Below are 20,812 nucleotides of genomic sequence, written 5' to 3' on the forward strand. Positions count from 1 at the left end.
ATAATCGATTAATCGATTCATTTTTACCGATTTAATAATCGGTAAATTTGCTCATCGCTAGTTGAGAGCGACACTATTTGCTTAACAGTATTCAAAGAAATTTGTTCTGTTATATCTCTCATGATAGAAATCACTTTCTTGTCGTGAAACGAAATGCGAACGGATCGTTTAATTGTTACAATTCCTGAAATTTGTAGACAAGGAATTACTATATCTCAGAAACGGTTAATTAGACAAGTTTAAATTTTCACAAGAAAGCTGGGTGATAGATTAATTAACCGGTGTTGCTTAAGGAAATATTCCGTTATCTTGCAATTACACTCGAAAACAAATCGTATAAAAATAATCGATCAGTTTGATATGAAAGATGAAAAATTCACGAACCGGTATGCGAATTAAAATCGAACCGGTGAAACAATTCGCATGCAAATTACGGCTAAGATTCGATTGCAAAAAATTTATTTCGGACAAAATTTAAAGGCAGCGAAAACTTTTGGATAAAATAGTCGTATCATTTTTTCACCGTCTTTATTCAGCTCGGGTTAATTACTTTCTATAAAATGATATAACTGTACACTGCAATACGTGCGACATAAGTAATGTTATCTAAAGTGAGTATTAATTCGCTCGAGTGATTATAGCTGTATAATATACATCAACGCTATAACTGAAATTTTAAGAAAAATGACCAAACTGGACTGTCTTTCTGGTTTTATTCCCCACTTCGATTTTTTTTATTTTTTTTTTAAATAAATTCAATTTACTCGCGGGGTCAGCGCATAACTTAGAACCGAATAGCTTACGTGTATTAATCTGCAAGCCAAAGTAGCGAATCAAGAGAGTTTATTACCGGTGCAGAAATATTACCGCGCGTTTAGGACATAATCACAACAGTGTAATAATTATACATTCCCGTAACTGTAGACGATTAACGAAATGAGATAAAAAGAGCGGAGCTTTACAGAGGTGTAAACAAATAATGACTATAATAAGATTTGCAAATTATTAATTAGAATCAATCACGCTTGAAATCTAAATGCATAAAATTCTTCGTTAATTCCAACGCAGTTCTTATAGGCTTACAAAAATTCCTAATACAGGAGGAACGATTAAAACTAAAAGCGGAAAAGAGGAAGAGAGAAGAATGTAATGAGAATGGTGCCTCTTGATTGTGGTTTCGTGTCGTCGATCTAATCGTGTTGGACACTTTCTATGCTAGCATTCGTGTCTCCGCGTATACATATATAATTCGTACAGACGTAGTTTTCCTCCAGTATTGTGAGGTCACCGCAGGTTAAACAGCTACGCGTTGAATTTCGGCTGTTAATTACGCATGTATATTATAAATTCTGTCCAAGCACGTTGGAATTTCTTCCCAAGCTATTTTTTCTTATTTGCTTTATTTTATTTTTTTTTTATTCCACATCTTTCACACGGTTAGAAATCCGTTCCAGCTTTCCGGATGACTGTAACGTATAATACACCATCAGCTGTGACCCAAAGACAATTTGCTGTAATCAACCATCTCGTGCCACATCATGAGTTGGTATGTGGATATAATATGTATGCACAATAATACATACATGTATAAAACTATTTAAACTTTCGCTGACACTTGACTAACGTACCTACTTACATATTTAGCCAACTGTGTATAACTAACGCTCTGCAGATGCGAGATAATATCTTGTAGCGAAAATTTTTTGTTTTTTTGCAGAAGCTTGTACAAACGGTGGATTCTCCGCCTCCCAGCAATTATAAATTATTTTTATTAACGCAATATATGGGAAACCCGCTGTATGATAAGTAAATAAACTGCTGCAGAGAAAAAAACAATTACTTCTTATATTATTTTTATTATTATTATCTGGCATTTACTTTCGTTTATACGATTATCGTTCTGGCGTTTGACTTAGACGACCGATTAATCGACGCTTTGTACCTGTCTATGCACAATGTAACGATAGCGGAAGTTCTAGATTCCGCCGGAAGTAACGGGTATAAAATAACGTGACTGTGAAGGTTGATTAGCAAAATAGTTCCAATACCCTATAAATCATCGAATGGTACCGTATCCGAAGTAAGTATTTGAGAGCAATGCTCTTGGACAAAACCGAGAATCAATTGTACGAGTAATTCAGGAGATAAAAAAAAAAAAAACTTCTCCGTTTCTGATAATTTACTGAAAATTACTTAGGAAAATGGGTGTTAAATAGCACACAATCGACTAATTAAGTGGTTGGTGTATAAACGAGGGAGCGATTATTATTAAGGCGATAAAAATTTACCCACATAACAGTATTATTGCGGAAGTGATGTTAAAGCTACGGTGTTTTTCATATAATCAGCAACGAATTGCGGTTCAGATTCTGGTGTACGATTATATTAAATATCCTTTATAAATCATCGGTGAGAGTTAGAGATCGATATGATGCATTTTTATAATGAAAATTTAATAGCCATCTGTGGCCCCGGGGGCCTCGATCACGTGACTCTGGACTATGATTCAGGTACTACTTCCGATTTTTTTTTTCCACTTGCAGTACCGAGGCTTTACGACTCGACTATGATAATTTTCGTAGCAAATTGGTAATCGACAATTTTAATTTGGTTTAACCTATCAACTTTTATGTCGATTTGCGGGATTGTTCGATGTAATATAATTACACGCAGATCGTATTCCGCGCTGCCGCATTTCAACCGAGGTATCGATTCTTTCACCTTTCACTATTATACCGTCACACATGCCTAGATACAGAGCTCGCGTATATGGCGATAGTCGTATAATAACGACAACGTAAATTCGTTAGTTTTCTTTTTCTTAATTCGCGGCACAAGAGATTGCAGTAATGTATGTATACGTATATTATACCGCACAGCTAGTTTTTACCAGCGAGCAAAAAAAGAAAAAAGAGAGAAAGAAGGAAAAGAAAATAAAAATCCAACAGCTTAACTGATAGGTCAGACCTGTATCTTGTAATTATTTTACCTCGTGCTCGGGTCGTAGGTCACGTCCTCCAAACAGTCGCCGTGCCATGCAGGCCACGCTATTAAAAGAGACACGGAGAAATGCGCGTGAAATTTCTCTTTTTATATTCCTAATTTAGCGGACGAGATTCAAGTTCATTCAAGGCCCACTTGCATGCTGAATATGAAAATTTGAGAAAAGAAATCTCAGTCAAAAGGGAAAACAAGTCACACAGTAAAATGCATGTGTTGGAATTGAAACTTGCATATAATTTAGATTTGATCCGTACGGTGAACGGAGGAAAATAAAATACATGAAAAAAATCTCCCAGTTCCTAGGCTTCGTCTTTGATTCAGTCCCAAGGCGGCCTCTCGATAATTGCACTCCTTAATTCTGTTCGTTTCCGGGTTTTCCACAGGCTTGTATACATGTGTATATGCTCATGTAAGATACCCACACGCGAGAAGGCTACTGCATGAGAATACGACATAGGTGGAGACTACTATCGGGGCAGCTTTCTCTTACGTTAGGTATGTACCTACTCGACAAAGTGTCAATCGCGGAATTCCCGGTCACGGAAGCAGCCTGCTTAGTGTTTTAAATTCTTCCAGCCGGTTGGGGGCAGGCACACCTCGATCTTATTCTCTTGTTTATTTCTTCGTTCGTTTAGTTAGTTCGCCTTCAATATCTAGTAAAACTTGAAATTTTCAAACTGAAAATAGCCGTACGCATGCATGTACAAGAACAATCAAGTTTGGGACGGTTGGACTGCTGCGAACGGTCAGAATCAATATGGCCGCCATTGACACGCTTGCGATTCTATTTCAGTCACAGAATCTTTCCCGTGGCTTGAAAATTCGCCAATGCTAACCCAGGCCGCACGGAAACGTGGCAAGAATCGTTTGGTCCTCGTTTCGTTACCGACGAATAAAAGCTAAGCCTGATATAACAACTTGCAAAATTGACTCGATCGCCTTTAATACGCAGTTTAACAGCCGGTGTTGTCGCATTGCAGGTCGGTTATACGCGCGCGGATTAATTTGCGATGGAATGAACACACGAAGCGAGTTACAGGACACCCATAATAATTTTCTCGCATAATTTATTCCCAGTTTAACGACCTGCGGTGTTGTACATATGGCACCGATATCTAGTTGTTTCACCGCCTGCACAGTTTTTTCCAATCAATTATTCAATTTGCAATTGCGGAAGTTCTGTTCCCGAAATGATTTCATAATTAATATGAATTGCGTACGTAGATCGTGCATTCCTCGTGATCGTGTAACTAAAATTCCGCGTCACGATTTTACCATAGAGAAGACAATCGAGGTCACCTGTGGGATGTGCAAAAATTCATTGGTCATGGCTTGAAAATTTCTAACGGTAACGCGCCAAATTTTAATCCACCTTATACCTACCACGCATTTCCTTATAAGTTGCAGTAGCCGATTTCTTCGCCGTGAGTTAGTCCCATATATTCATACCATCCATACCCACAGCTCGTATACACACCGCTTACGTGTGAGCTAACGGGATTCCCCCTCGCGCGTCGTCAAGCTCCGAATATCGGTGTTGATTTTTATTATTCGATTGGTCACATTTGACGTTCGATATAATCTCAAAAATGATTACATTCAAACAGATTATCATTATGATAATGTACGAATACAGCTGTACGTTTAAAATACTCCTGTAGGTATATATGTACCTACAGCGAAAGATATATTTTCATGTATATTTTATGCAGTAGCAGCTTTTAGTTTATCAGTATCTCCCATAACAAGATAGACGTTGGCACAGTTCTCAGTAAGCACACTGCGCTGGCTTCTAATTATATTCGTTCGACAGTGAATTAATTTTTCTATCTTTTTCCTTTTCTTTTTTTTTCCTTCTTTCACTCGCTTCTACTCAACGGTAAATTTTTTTCTTGACGTCACATGTCGCCGCGTAATGAAAATGGATTTGAAAATAGTACAGGATAGGAGAAAATTACAATAGCATGTAACGCGTTATATCCAATGTATATTAAGTTTTCTATACAGGTATAACAACATCAGGCTCTTGAAATCGTTTCATTCAATGAATGATGAGCGATGATGTACAGTTGTATTATGCCTGTGATTAAATAATACGGAGGCTATATTCTTTGGAGAAGCTTAGCTGGTTGTAGATCGCAGCATGAAAGGATAGGTGAAACACGATATAACCGTACGATTGTGCAACAGACCGGCAATTATAATTGTCTGCGAATTAATTAGATGATCCGTCGCTTCCTCGGTTGATACATAATTTTATGTTTATAACTGGGATCAACATCCGATACTGAAGAAACTTTTCAATTCTTTCGTACCATTCACGAGGTTTAAAAAAATTTATATATATAATTTATTATAAAGTGCGATGAATGGTTTTTAAAGAATTTTCGTTTCTTGGTAATTTTTACTGATGTATCTGTCACGTGTTATAAGTATTAGCCTGAGTAATAAGAAAGTCTATGCGATAAAACGTATGAATTTAACGAGTCCCGGCGATTAGTTGCTACACATAACGAATTTCAATATCGTCATCGAATTATATTTGACAAATTTATAGTACCGTCGGAAATTTATTCGTCGCGTGGGCGTTCAACGGTTTATGTATAAAATGTAGTTTACAATAGAAATAGGAAAAAAAAAAAAAAACTTTGTTACGGACCGCGGTGAAGCCTTTTCTTTAAATTAATCGCCTCTTCGCTAAGAGATTTTTAGTAGAATTTTATAAGAACGTGCTGTTTGCGAATATCGCCGGAGGATTAAAATGATGAAAAATGCAGAAATTGTAAGTACCGAATTACGTTAAACATTACGGATGCAGATCGTTGACTTTTCACCAACTTACCGACTCTGGCCAGTTGATAATTTTCACATGATCGTACATTCGTCCTTTCGATTCTGACCCACTGCGATTAGTTTCGAATTCAGATTCACTGCCTGAAGGGTTTCCAATTTCCTTGAACTGTGACAGAAAGAGAATTCTATGTTAAAGACTGCATCAGGTAGTACAGAAAACGAGAAAGTTGATACTCCGAATCGTGCAGTATACGTATAAAGCCTTTGCGTCACTGTTATAACGATTTTGGAAAGTCAAATATAAGGTGTTTAAAAAAGCAGGATAATAGTCGCAGGACAGGATTGCGGAAAAGAGAAGAATAACTTCAATATAATACTGGTATTACTCCTATATTTTTCTCAACACGAACTCACTTGATTATACTTATAGTCGATTCCGCAATCAAAGTTAAACGACTGTGAAATCGAAAAAAGATGGAACATTATGTGTATAATAAAACACGAAACGCATTAACATGAAGGTGATGCATGGAATTCGTTAGGCTTAAAGTGTTAAATTCACTTGGGGACGGTCTAAAATCATACTTGTTTTTGGGAGTTTTTTTTTTTTTATGAAGACACTTGCAACAATTTGAGCTTGAGAGCTTTATTACTTACAGTTTCAAGAACGTTTTAGAATTTTCTCATTGAAATTAATAACAAAATGGCGACATGCCGCATGTAAGTAGCGAACAACTCGTGACATCACTGTCTAACTTGTAACAAATGAACAAAAATGTTTGAGTTAAAAACACCTTTTTGCGTTCGAGCTGGTAGCCCAAATGTTAAAATAAAATTTTTCTTCAAATATATACGATTATGAAAAAAAATTGTTGAAAAAAATGTAAGTATTGAAATTCAAAAATCTAGCCACAAGCTCGAATCGTAAATAAACAAGTTTGAAAGATTCTGTCACCGGATTGAAAACGTGGTCGCTCGCTATTTATCTGCGCTATGCCGCCATTTTGGTATCAATATCATTCAAAAAATTGTAAAATTTTCTCGAAACTATAACTAGTAAAGCATTGAAACTCAACTTGCTCAAAGTGTTTTCATTTTCTTTAAAAAAAAAAACTAAAAATAAGTACAATTTCAGACCGTCCAAGCTGCACACCCACCAAATCAAAGACAACGATGGACAGCAACAACTTTTATTCCTCTGACAATATTCATTACAGTCTGAGGTAAAAGTCCAGATAAGAGCGTGTAAGGATCATCGTTCTGACTCCGATGAGATCATTCGAGATCTGCAGCTGGACGCAGGCGATATACCGGAACCGGAAGTTGCCGAAATGAGCATGAGTCGATTTACCCGTAACAGTTCTGCGTAGACGGTGAAATAGGCGACTGACTATACGACCGGCTGAACGGGCCCGCGAGTCGTCTTGAGTCATGATAAATCTTGAAATTTGCGCCCGGCTCCTATCTCGGCGAGGCTTCAAACAGCCGCGAGGGAACAGCTTTCTCCGGTCAACAACCGACGAAGCAGAGCAAATATTGATCAACGGTGCAAAGACATCCGTGCGACCTCTCCTGATCTTTCTCCGTGCCTCCGATGGCCTCTTTATATCGTCATCCTTGTAACGCATACGTATCCGTCCTGGAGGAGAACTGCATTTTGAAATGTTACCATACCCGCTTCTTTGCTGTTCTTTGCAATTTTCGCATGTTTTACATAAATTAAAAGTTTTTCGAGCGCCGATTACGATCTGAAATCGGTTTTTAAAAAATCAAAATGGCGGATACAATATGGCGGACGAAAATTTGAAATTCGATCGAATCCGGGGAAAAGACTTGATTGGTCGAGGGGAAAGATCACAGAATACTATCTTTTTGTAAAACTTGACTCAGCACAATAATCTGTGACTCAAAGAGTTGACTGCAGGCTAAAGTTTGTTCGAAGCTATCTAAATGTATTTATTTTACAGAGTGTGTGTAAGAAACGCTTCGGTGTTTTATTATGTACTTTACTATTTTATGTAGAAATATTAACGCGAACGAAATTATTACCACGGTATTTAATTTCCCCTAAATTAATGAGTTTTTTTAAAATTTCTTTTCATTATCGGCCAGCCAATTCGATCAATAAGAAGAAAAAGAAAAACGAAAAAATATCGAAAAGATATTCTGCCTGAACACGTATAATAAAAGAAGTACGTCTATTTAATAAATGGGTTATCGAAAGTATTAAGCCTGCGGACTGTACGGCGTAATTCGCATGACGTCTTAGTTTTCTCTCCAAGAATTTGGGTATCGGTTATTATACGCATAGTGTCCTGGCAGGATTTCACAGTTATACAGTAAGTATGAAAATTGCACGTTACACTTATATAAAAGGACAGACGTTTATACGTTACACGTACTTGTCAAATATCAAGATAAGGTGGAAGTCAAGGCTGGTAGCAATATAAGCCCCGCTGCATCAGCCTACTTTACTTATAATGATACTAATATAACTAGTATCGCGATACCGTCTGAGAAACCCGACTGATGTGAAACGGGTCTAACTTTGTCCGTTACGGTACAACGACCAAACTAGCATTTAGCATACCCGAGTGATAAGATCAAATTGGATCTCGCGATAAGGATCAGCGACGTTCCCTGGAATCACGATCCTTCTTTCTATCGCGACTGACCGCCGATAATGGAACCTCACATCATTGAACTTGATTCGCTATAATTATTCTAATTGTTCAAATCATTTCATTGACAAACGGTTTTACAGATAAATTTTTTTTATTTCTATCCTAAACTTCAGATCTTCCAAACGAGAATAGTGAAAGCAAACACGGAAATCAAGCATACTTACATGCCAGCTGCCGAGACAATCGTGAGAGTAAACGTCTTGTCACTTCGTTATTACGTGGAACGTTTGTTATCAGCCACTGATGCCTCAATTTTTTTTTTTTTTTTTCTTTTCTTTCCGTCGCGTCTATAATGCAGAAAGAAAATTTGACTGTTTAATAAAGAGAATTTTACGATGAATGCATATAAATTGGATAGACTTATTATATTATAAGTGGTATCGGGGAGTAGTTTGAATTGTATATAAGCAAAAAGCAGTTATACTGGTTACTGTGATACGTAAGTAAAATGTCACCTAAAACAGCGTTAAAAAGTGTTATTTTTATTGATAACAGCTTAATGAAAGTGTGACCTAAGCCTATAAGTAAAAAACTATCTTTCGTTTGAAATAATTATGAAAAATCTATGACTTATCTTTTAACAAGCCGTACATAATGTGTGTACATATATATGTACGTAATTCATAGACAGGATATAGTGAATAATGTGTATTTTTTTAAAATTTTTTATAGTAAATTTCACATTGTTTTTCTCCCATATTTCTTCGTTCTCTCTTTTTTTTCTGTATTATTTTTACAAAAACTCTATTATATATCGGTAAGGTCGCAGCAGTTATAGTAGATGACCTCGATCAAATCATTTACATATCATTTTCGCTCTAGTCTGTTATTGTATTATTTTTGTTATTATTATTATTATTATTGTTATTATTATTATTATTTTCTTGAGATTTTCTTTTTCCTCGTCTTCCTTGTATTTTGTTTCACCAACGAATTACTTACGCTATACATAATAGCTAAACTTATCATTATATTCACTCATTATTTACATATTAACAATGAATAGTGGCATATATATGTATGTATGCGTATAAAAAAAAAAAAAAAATCACCATATGTTACCTAGAAAACAATACTTGACTGACCACCAGCAGTATTTTATACATATATCTAATCATGTGTAGAAACCCAATAGACCCTTACTGTACATATAGATTTGTTTTTTCTCTATTCCTTTTTCTTCTTCTTTGCTTTTCATTCGCTTTTATCTATACATTGTAGTACAACAGAGAAAACGCTCGAATGTATTTTTTTTTTTTTTAAACACAAAAATTGGCATATGTGATAGAAAACATGAAAATTTCAAGTAAATATCGCAGAGATCGTGAAATTAATCTGAAAATGAAAATAGAATAATTTCGTTTACGTAACACGGAAATAATTTTACCCGTCTTTGGACACGGCAATTATATTACTACGTGGGTAAATTCAGTGCATAAAGTGACCATAAAGCGAAACTAAACTGATTAGAACAGAATAAAACTGTTACACGTATCGAACATTGTTTTTTTTTTCGCTCAAATTTTATACAACCGTTTCATGTATTCGGTATAATTGGCTATTGGTAATTATTCATACTAGTCGCGCGGGAAAAAAAAAATGAATAAATAAAAAAAAAAACATTTTATACGCGTTACGAATTATCTCTTTTTTCATACTTGAACGCTCCAAGATTTAATTAAATTGGCAGTGTTCTCCGTCAATTTGACACCGTACTTTTTTTTTTGTTTTAATCGATTCACTTTTGAATAGATCAATCTGCATACCGGATTACGATGTATACTAAATTTGCATGAACGATGATCTTGTTGTTATAAAAAAAAAAAAAAACCAGAAAAGCGAATCTGCTTTCTTGTCTCGCGTTTTGTACATGTAACGAAATAACGAATAAAATAATAACTATGTTTTCTGACAAGTAATGATTATGTATATATTTGTTATACAGGAATCATTTTAATTGGCAGTGCTAGCGATGCGTTTCATGCGTATTTCGTGAATCTATATGACGATACCTGTTATATACATATCATAATTACAAATTTTACCAACTATGTGCTTGTGTCTATTTCCATACAGGGCTCTGTCTAACCTAGTGCAATATTTAATTTTCTGTATAAATAACCGACTCAGCTTTTCAACAGTGTTTTGAAGTAATAAATACGATCCTGAGTTCATACTTCATTGCATATTATTGAAATTTATTGCATGTTGTCTATAGTTTGTGAAGAATATTGCCATGATGATAATATAACGAATCTAGATACAATAGTGTAAGCTTTTATTCCTTTGCTTTCGCAAACGCATGCAAATAAAACTATTTCATTAACGAAACGGCATTCGTGAAAAGCATTTATGAGCGTGAATGTAAATAATACACGACCTTTTTCTCTTTTCTCTTACAGATATGATTAATATTTACGGGCCTATATTTGAAGTAAAAATAAAAAATAAATAAAAATATAAACAAGTACCGGCAGATACAAAGTTTGCGTTATCGATTTAGCGGAAAATTCTTTGCTGCTCATAGGTTTCGGGTAAAAAAAAAATAAACAAAGATTATAATCTTTCGTATACAGAGTCGACAGATAATTCTTTAATTTTAGCAGAAGTTTGTATTATTACGTAAACGATTATATAGATTGAAAAAAAAAAAAAGATCGTACAAATTTATATAAAATTCACGCCAATTCTCTCTCTCTCTCTCTCTCTCTCTCTCTCTCTCTCTCTCTCTCTCTCTCTCTCTCTCTCTCTCTCTCTCTCTCTCTCTCTCTCTCTCTCTCTCTCTCTCTCTCTCTCTCTCTCTCTCTCTCTCTCTCTCTCTCTCTCTCTCTCTCTCTCTCTCTCTCTCTCTCTCTCTCTCTCTCTCTCTCTCTCTCGCTGACTCACTCTTTGAGAATAGATTTATGTACACATGTATATGTCATATCTTCAAACGTATAATACTAGTTGTACAATCAGACGAATTTTTTTTTTTTTTTATACCTGCATAAAAAAATATATTCAAAGAATAACAAAAGAGAAGAAACGCGTAAGTGTGTAGATTAATAAATCGTGTGCGGAGAATGCGACTTTATGTACTGAATTTGTATAAACATATGAGAAGTTGCGGTCCTTCGAAGAGCGGCTCATATGGTTACTTTTGAAAATACACCTTGTGAAAATGATAATTTAATGGTGTTGCTTAATTAACATAATAGGAGAGATATACTTAAATAATATTCGCGCGTTTAGCTTTGGCGACGTTCGAGTCGTTGAATAAATAAATAAATATGCAATGGCGAAATATCCGTTTAATGTTAAGGGGTGAAAAATAAAACCGATGTATTTGCAACCCACAACAAACCATTACGAGCCTTCTTCGTGTTGTGATATGAGAAATTAATCTGCCAGGTTTTTGCGACCGAAGAGAATATTAGGTATGAATGTGATAATCTGCATTGCAATCCGCATGATTTATAGGAATACCCATATGGCGATACGCGTATATCTTTCTATTGTACAGAAATCAGGTACACGCTTTCGAAAATGGAAAAAAAAAAATCAAAATAATCAAATTCCATTCTTTTCGTTCAATCCGAAATTTTTAGTTAGATAATAAGCATATAATATTATACGTATATACTCGTATACCTCCCGGTAGATTATTTATCAAGGTAATTAAATAATCCTGATGATGAGAGGAATAGAATCGTATTTATAACGTTGTGTATTATATATAAATAATAAATTATAAATATCGTTCGAAAAAATATTCATAATTCTTACTTTTTGTAAATATTTCTTTAATAAAAAACGTAACAGCTAAATTTATAAACACTGAAAATGTAGATTACAACATAATATACTGTTATAACAATTCCATCACATGGTGGAGAATAGTCGAGTTGTGGCTATATTCTGTTGTACCAACATTGAAATTATCACTATTTAGTATTTTATGTGTGTAATGTATATTAGATATATTGTACAAATTATTTTATTCCATACTATTTGGACAACGTGCTTTTCTTTTATTCCCGTTTTATTTAATTTTCTCCTTCTTCTTGTCTGTACGTCTTTAATATTATTCATTATTAATTAATTATTTATTATTATTATCATTATTATTTGCAAAAATATGATTTACTATTTTAACAAAACCTGTACGCTCATTTTTTTTTTTTTTTTAAATTTTTTCCATTTTTACTTCAATTTTCTTTTCTCCGTAGTTTTTTTTTTTTTTTTAATTTTATTTTTTAATTTTTTTTATTTCTCTTATTTCACTAGCGCAACACTGTCCAAAAGTATAGGTCAAGAATTACAATGCAGTAGGCATTATACACACACGCGCGACATATATATCTCATATACATACATATGTATACGTAGATATGTACACATATACATAAGTACATATGTGTATACGTATATATATATACGTACATATGTATATATATATACATATATATATATAATACGCTGACGTCATCCGTCACGTTCACCCGTTCAATCATTTAGTCATTCACTTGATCAATCATTTCATTTGCACGCCATATATACACACAGTTCTATATGACCTAATACGCACACTACTCTCGCCATATGTATTATTATGCTACTCGATATCAAAGACTATATATCCTTGACGACGACGACGGCAACGGAGACGACGACAAGGAGAGGAGGATCGATGTGCTCATACACTTTGCTCGATTATTATAATCATTGATTCAATTATTACATTTGCTTTCATTTTTTTTTTTTACGTTTTTTTTCATTTGTTTTCATTTTTCTTCTCTTCACTCGTGTTTGAAAAATAAAGAACGATCTATTTTTATTTTACACTTAAAAAAAAAAAAAAAAAAATCAGTCATTTACAATATAAGAAGGGGAGTGACGGAGTCTCGGGGGTGATGGGGAGAGAGGGAGGGCCGGGGGTAGCTTATAAATGTTTAATCGACGTTGGTACACGAAACGAATCGTTTACTTTTGAATGTATATGAAAATACCAGGCCAACCTATGGTGAGTTTCATTGTACACGTATGACGAAACACCGGCAGATATGCAATAACGACAACACCGCGGTGATGATCAGGGTCCAATGAGGCCAGCTCACGCAAGACCATGCAATTTGGGCGCCAGGGATAGGGCGGGTCACTCTCGTTCCTGCCCCTCGCACAACATCACTTCAAGTATGACTTATAAAGCGTCGTACTCCTACACGTCTCCTTCTCCTGTTCCAACAGGAACAAAAGGTCTCTGTAGTTGACCCTTTTTAGCCGCGGTCTCATCGGCATTTGCCTACTAAGACCGGACGTCGAAGAGTTCACTCCGCTTCCACCACCCGTCCCTCCCGGCGAACTGCCGATGTCCAATTTTTGCTTCTTGCGTGGACCGATCGCTTGCAAAGCCGTTAGATTCGCTTCTCTTTGCCTCAGTTCTTCCATCTCGGCCCGTTGCATCTACAATGAGATATAAAATACTTCGTAATTTTCTGAAATATCTTTACCGAAATAATTAAGAAATAAAGTGAAATTTTGTATCGGAAACTGATGCCGCCGACATATGTGAGAAACTAGTAAGATCGAGTCTTGTAATTGGGTATCAAATCAAAATTAGACGGCGCATACCTCCTTGGCTTTAGCCTTGAGTTTGGCTTGTTCAGGATCTTCGGTTTTGGCGCGACTTTTCGCAGCTCTCAGAAGTAATTCTCTTTCCTGTTCTTCGTGCCGTCTACGCTCTACCCTGTCGAGTTCCTCTAAAAATTTCAACTGCGTCCTTACATCCTGTGTAACTTCGTACCTAGGATCAACCTGACAACAACAACGATTGTTAGGAGCAAAACTCAGAACTGCATGAAATTCCATTCACGGCATGCTCAGATCTGCAAACTTTACCTTGATGAGGTCTATCCTATGTTCCGCTATTACTGCAAGCTTTTCAACTAAATTTTTTAGCCTCTCCTGGGTAGCGTGCGAAATTAGCGACGCGACTTCCGCGTTGGGTTCTTCTAATCCGTAACTTGAAACTGGAAGGATAAGAATTTGTATGTTTATAAATAAATGGAATGCTTCTCAAGCGAAGAGATGAAAAATGTCAAGCACAGCCGAAGAAATTACCTATTTGTTTAATCCTTTGCTGTAACGGAATCATGTGTAAAAAGATTTCGTCTTTACAAGACCGAATCTGCGTACCAACAAATTCAGTCGATCCAAGAATCCTCTGCGATTCTTCAGCGAGATTCACACCTCCCATAGCTGCTACATCGTTTATATCGTCGTCACCGCTGAAGAAGTTACGGTATGAAAAGGAAAAGTAAAAGTTACAAAAATATCAATCAATGATTAATAGCGACAAATCTCAATAATACCCACAATTTCCAATACTCTTATTTGCTATGTAGATACACAAATTCGCAATACACGATAACTTACGTGTATCCTGCCGAAGAGAAAGTTTTCTTCTCTTTCTCTTTAGCCGTTGGTTTTGGAACGAAGGAAGGCACTACGGCTTTATTCTGGGTAGTAGTGGTGTTGATAGTCTTGCCCTGTGCTGTGGTAGCAACCGTCTTAATGACGTTAGCGACAGGAGGTTTTTGAACGGTGGGAGCAGTAGGTCGAATACCGCTCACCGCCACTGTTGTTTTGACCGTGTGTGTCGTCGGGCTACGGACCATCGTCACTACCGGTCTGATCTAAAATATTGTATTGCCGAACTTTTCTAGTGAAACCAAAAATACAGCAATCCATTTAAATATGGATGAGTTAGGGGGGACGCATATCGAAAACAAAGTTAAGCATCCCTGTGCTAGATCCTAACAAAGTTTACGGATCTTGAAGAGACGGTATCATCGGTAAATTAGAAATAAATGCTAAGAAATTACAATTGGAGTTGATCGAATTTAATCCGATCTGAACAATGTCTCAGCGAAACAGAACATTATCGAGAACAAAAACAATGGACTTCAACTACGAAAGTCCAAGAGAAAAAATACGCAATGATCAAACTTTATGTGAACTCAACCATACCAGTCTCTGTTGGATTTGTTGTGCTGGTCGTTGAACCATCGTGGTTGCCCCTGCGAGAGGCGCCATAACACGTACTTGGGTTGTCGTTATGCCTCCTCCCACTGGACCCGTAGCTACAGCAACAGTTGGCCTCAGCTGATTCTGGTAGGAAACATAATGTCAAGTGAATAACACGCTCGAAGTTTAATTAGCGATTATTTAACAATCGAGTATTTTACATAAGAGCGATTCGGTCAGGGTTATTAGTTTTTTTCCCACTGAATTCCCCATTTTTCCCAAGTTTTCAATATATAAAATACAAGTTTGTTCTGAAGCTCACGGGAAAGAAGTTTGTAGTATACACAATTAAGTACGACAGTAACAATGAAACGTTAATTTAAATAATGAAATGCATTCAACTTATCTAATAGCTTATGAATATTTGTACTGTAATATAAGTATACCTCCGAGATATTTAATGAGCGTTTATAATTACGTGAAATTCCTCGACTTTTCCAACATGACAAATAATCCCCCCCCAAAGAACATCTCGATTTGCTAGGTCACGTAACAACCCTGATTATAATTTAAACATGGACGGATATCGACAATATTAATATGAAAATTTTAATACAACAGTTTGCCATATTGAATACACCCACCTGTGCCTGAGCTACCGACGTACTGTCTGCTATGGAGAAAACAACGTTTGCAGGAGGGGGACGTATGCCTTCAATAACAAGATCCTTGGTGACGAGGGACTGTCTGAGAAGCGGCAAGCTCTTCTTGAGGAACCCGATGAGGCATGGTTGAGGCGAGGCATTAAGCAATCTTTCAAGTCTATCACAAAATTCTTCCGGTTCAACTTTAGTATCAATTAATTCTTGAATCAACGTCCGAACATTTCGTTCCACTGCTTTAGGTTCTCGACTAGACAACTCTAACAAATTTGCTAAGAATTTACGGCACTTTTCTTTGGTATTATCTGTGGTTTGACGCTGAAAAAGAAGAATTACACCATTTTTATTATATTATTAATTCGCGATGGTTGTACATGAAACAAAGACAAAAGTCAACATGTTTTTTACCTGGGCAGGACTTTGTGCTGTTGGAACTTTAGTTGCAGCAGGTATTGGAGCTGCGGCTGCTACAGTAGTTACAGTACCAGGAGTCGTGGTCACAGTTGTAACACTTGCAGCTACCGTCTAGATGAAAATTAATCATTTGTAACTAACCTCATTGCTTTTCATATTTGCAATATTGAGGAACGATATGAAAATCCGTTCAAACATTTTTTTTTATACTGGATGAAATTTTGTCAATCAAGGAAGCGTTGATTTTCATATCGTTTTCTTTTACTACAGTTGCAATTTGAGGGAAAAATAAAAAAAAAAATAAAAAATAAATACGTAATTTGCGCAAACCACTACCGTTAAAATAATGCACCACTACTACTCACACGCAATTTCATGTCACAGAACAAATACAACGAATAAGTAAATAATTTCGGCAATCAAACTACACGTATAATAATAAAAATGTGATACAAACATGACAGAATTTGCCATTACAGAAAACTGAAGGGCGCGTAATCATCAAGCACTATGAAATTCACTTCTATACCACTAGCAACATTTTTTTCATGTCTAAATAGCCGTTTAGCAGTTGGACAATCGTGTGGAATTTATGCTAATGGATATATCATTCCATACTTAAGCTGTGGGAATAGTATACAATACAAAAAAGACAAAAAACGAACTAAATTTGTAAATAATAGTAGAAATTAATACTTGGACTGAGATTATGAACTTTGATTGATTTTTTGCAATCAAACGTGGCTATTTGAAATGAAAAAGTGAATTGTACCTACTCAAATAGCATCACATAAACTGACCAATTACATATTTATCAAGCATTGTAAGAACACTTTGATATTTCTACTTAACAGACATGCAACCGACATTGTAGTTCGGGCTCATCGAAAAATTACATGGTAGCTTAATCGAGAATATTAATAAGACTGGTTGCAAATGGTCAGTGGTATTCAACACCTCAAATAATACCGTATGACATGAATATAATAGCTAAACATTTTTAAAGTTACGAATTTCTATTTATCATTGAAACTGATGATACTGACGAATTTAATAAGTTTACTTTTAGTAATTCAGAAAACTTCTTTTCAATAGTAGGAAGGCAAAATTTGCAATTTAAAAACTTCTGTCAAAAAAATATCCTGAATAGTACAAAATGATAATAAAGTGATACAATATATGCAGTGTGATGCATACCTTGCGATACAGAGAAAAACATTCGAGTGACATCTATCGTAAATTCTAAATCAAATCATATGTCCAACGAAAATTAGTTAAAAATGATATCAAATATTACGTCGATGAGAATAAAACATTGCCGGAGGAAAGAAAACGGTTACCAAGAATCATTCCACGTATTTCTTGTAACAAATTGACAATTGAATTTACAGTAAAATATAAATCCAACTTGGACTTGTAACACTTTCCAACAAAGATATGCACGGTATATTGCGCTTCTAAGAAAAAAGGACAAAAAATGAAAGGAAAAACCACTATTCCAATCAACTAAAGTCAATAAAACAGTGCAAATCTACAACGCCACTACATCAAGAGACTCTTACGAGTTATGAGTGTGCGTCACCTGAATGGGTTTTCTTAACGTGGCGAGTGGCGGGCCAGTGAACTGAGTGTTCAGCCTACTTACAGCCGGCACAGAGGTTAGGCGATAAGTTGTGCCTGCGGTCGGAGCAACCACTGCGCTTCCGGCAATACTGTTCGGGGTGACATTCCCTCCCCCAGGGGTACCTGTGGGTGGCGCCGGTCCTACCCTCAGCAATTGGTATTGCCCATTCTCAGTTTTCAAAAGCAGATGTCCCTGGGTTCCAGGTTGAAGACCTTGGAGGGCCTGCAGTGTTATCTGAAATGCCAAATTCCCAAATGTTAAATCGGTTTCATCAAAATCTGGTAGTTTCATTGACAGTGAATGCGTTAACAATCGATCGCTGCTAGGAATAAACTGGCCATTTGTTTCCGCAAACTGAGAACCTTGAATTTGAAGATTATAACAGGAGAAGATTCGGTAGTTTGCAACTTTTGCACATGTATTTTACTTAAAATATAGTTTGAAATCGTCATCGGATGAAAAAATCAATTCTGCATAGCTGAAACCCTAGATAACAAAAATTGTAACATGTTATTCAAACTTATAATGATTTTTTCTTTTTGAATAGCCGATAAACTGAATCTGCGTTTGAGATCATAAAATGGAAATTGTTAAAAAAAAATGAAAATAATAACGATATTGCGCACATCAAAAATGATTCACTGTAAACATGCAGAAATCGGCGCTGACACTTGGTTTGCTCGCTTGAGCAAGAATGAATGGGCGAAACTGTTTCAAGGTTATTGTAAAATAGAAAATAAAAAGACAGTTCTGTGATTGACAAATAAGTCTTGAAAAACACGAGATACATAAAATACCAGTCACTTTTGATATTCTGCAAGGTTATTGGAGGGATTGCAGAAAAGTTGATACCGAAATATTGGCAAGAGCAAATGAATGCGAAAATGATGAATGAAAATGTCGTTAAAAAAGCATCTTACCCCGGGTGCACCAGGTCTGGCACCGACCATGTGTTGTCCAATGACGACCCTCGAGGCAACTTGCTTGCCCTGCTGTTGTCCAGCGACAGGAGTACCGGGCCTCATTGTGTTTACGTTTAAAATTTGGACATTGCTAGGTACTATGGTAGAAGTGACGCCAGCCTTCCCTTGCAGGGTGGTGCTGGTGGCATTCCCAGCCACTGAAACGGGAACGGACATTGGGACGGAAACCATTCCCCCAGGTGTGGCGCTAGTCTTTATAACCAAGGCAGTGCCACCCCCCTGCTGCTTGTTGACATTAGCCGAGGACTGGCTGTTGGCCTGTGTTATAGAGCCGATGTTGTGAGCAAGGCCGGAGGTAGTCTGAAGCACAGTCTGCGTGGTCACCCCTAGACTGCCGTTGGGTAAATGGCCAACTGTTTGGGTGGGGAATGACAGCCTGTTGTTAACGTTAACCACACCTGTGGTGGATATGGTCTGTCCCTGTGAGGGATACACCAGTTTGACAGACTGCTGGTGCTGCTGCTGTTGCTGATGTTGCTGCTGCTGCTGCTGTTGTTGGTGATCGTGTGTTTTGGTTATATTAGTAATGTTCGTTTGTTGATTGGTTGTGACTTGGTTTATGTAGGCAGCAGCGGGAATTCCTGACTGTGGATGCTGTTGCGATGTTGTATGCGCTATCGTGTTCGAGGTGACGACGTTCACCGGCAACAGGGTGCTGGTCGTGATTGACTTGCTCGGGTCCTGGGATATCAGGTTGTTCATCGAAGTAGCACCGCCGTTAGCAACCCCATGTTTCAGTCCCGCGGAGATGATGGTACCCCCGTTTGAAATCCCACTGTTTAACTGACGGTTTTGATTAACCGAACCGGAGTTCACTTGGTGGGTTGAGATCGGCGGCGTTGATGTGACCAACTGCGTCTCGAGCGAACCGACGATCGCGTTTACTGCGGATTCATCGACGTCCGTACTAAGAGCTTCCTCCAGAAACTTAGCTGACGCCATTTTCTTTCAAGCTCCAACTGTAAACTGAACTGCGCATGCGCCTACAGAAAATTATTCCCATCGTGCATTGCCCCTAGCGCAGCTGGAAATTGAATACATCATATCTTCTGTTTACCATCGGGCAGTACACGCGCAAATCGATATTATTCCCCATAGTATCCTCGTACTGTTTACTTCTTGTTTTTTCCTCGCTACTTCTTTATACCGGCTATTTCGACGCTACTCATTTTACGCGTTACGTAACGCAGTGAACGCCTACTAGCCTTGCGTTAATGCCTTTCCCTCCTTTACACCTTCTTTTGATATGGCTGCATGTCAATGAGTAGAACACCAAAACACGTCACCCGCCAAAATGGCCAGCTCGGAAATAGTCAACCAATAAGTCATTTCAAACTCATTTCTGGTCCCGATTAGTTTAAGATTCGCGTAGTCGATTTCGTTCTCGTTTTTTCTTTTTCAATTTCTTTCGTTTAGTTCTTCTCTTATTATTTCCAGATAACATTCAACACAAGTATTTGTTGATGATTCGATAAACAGAAATACAATTGACCATAAACTAACTCATCACACGAGACTGGACACTCGTAAGTTTATACAAATGATTTAGCTTTGTGCGTTCACAAAGTCATTTCAACGCCGCAGTTGCTGTCCCATCGATACAGGAGGGTTTCTATTATTACTGCGACGTAAAGCCACGGCCAT

The 20,812-nt window shown here is 36.8% G+C and overlaps 1 protein-coding gene across 2 annotated transcripts; it reads right to left on the reverse strand.

Annotated features, from left to right (window-relative positions):
- Positions 1–12,625: 12,625 nt before the first annotated feature.
- On the reverse strand, positions 12,626–20,672 carry LOC107216722 (transcription initiation factor TFIID subunit 4). Of its 2 annotated transcripts, none has more exons than XM_015653998.2 (10): positions 19,106–20,672; positions 18,144–18,419; positions 16,556–16,672; positions 16,130–16,465; positions 15,489–15,629; positions 14,895–15,154; positions 14,580–14,746; positions 14,358–14,488; positions 14,091–14,273; positions 12,626–13,922 (listed from the first exon to the last, which is right to left on the reverse strand). In XM_015653998.2, the coding sequence occupies exons 1-10, from the start codon at positions 20,108–20,110 to the stop codon at positions 13,644–13,646; spliced, it is 2,895 nt and encodes a 964-aa protein (XP_015509484.2). In that variant the 5' UTR covers positions 20,111–20,672; the 3' UTR covers positions 12,626–13,643. The 2 variants fall into 2 exon arrangements, with proteins under 2 accessions (XP_015509484.2, XP_046589162.1); XM_046733206.1 differs by having other exon boundaries at positions 18,207–18,419; positions 19,106–20,671.
- Positions 20,673–20,812: the final 140 nt, after the last annotated feature.

The sequence above is a fragment of the Neodiprion lecontei genome, chromosome 2, assembly GCF_021901455.1.
Source record: "Neodiprion lecontei isolate iyNeoLeco1 chromosome 2, iyNeoLeco1.1, whole genome shotgun sequence".
NCBI classification, from domain to species: domain Eukaryota; kingdom Metazoa; phylum Arthropoda; class Insecta; order Hymenoptera; family Diprionidae; genus Neodiprion; species Neodiprion lecontei.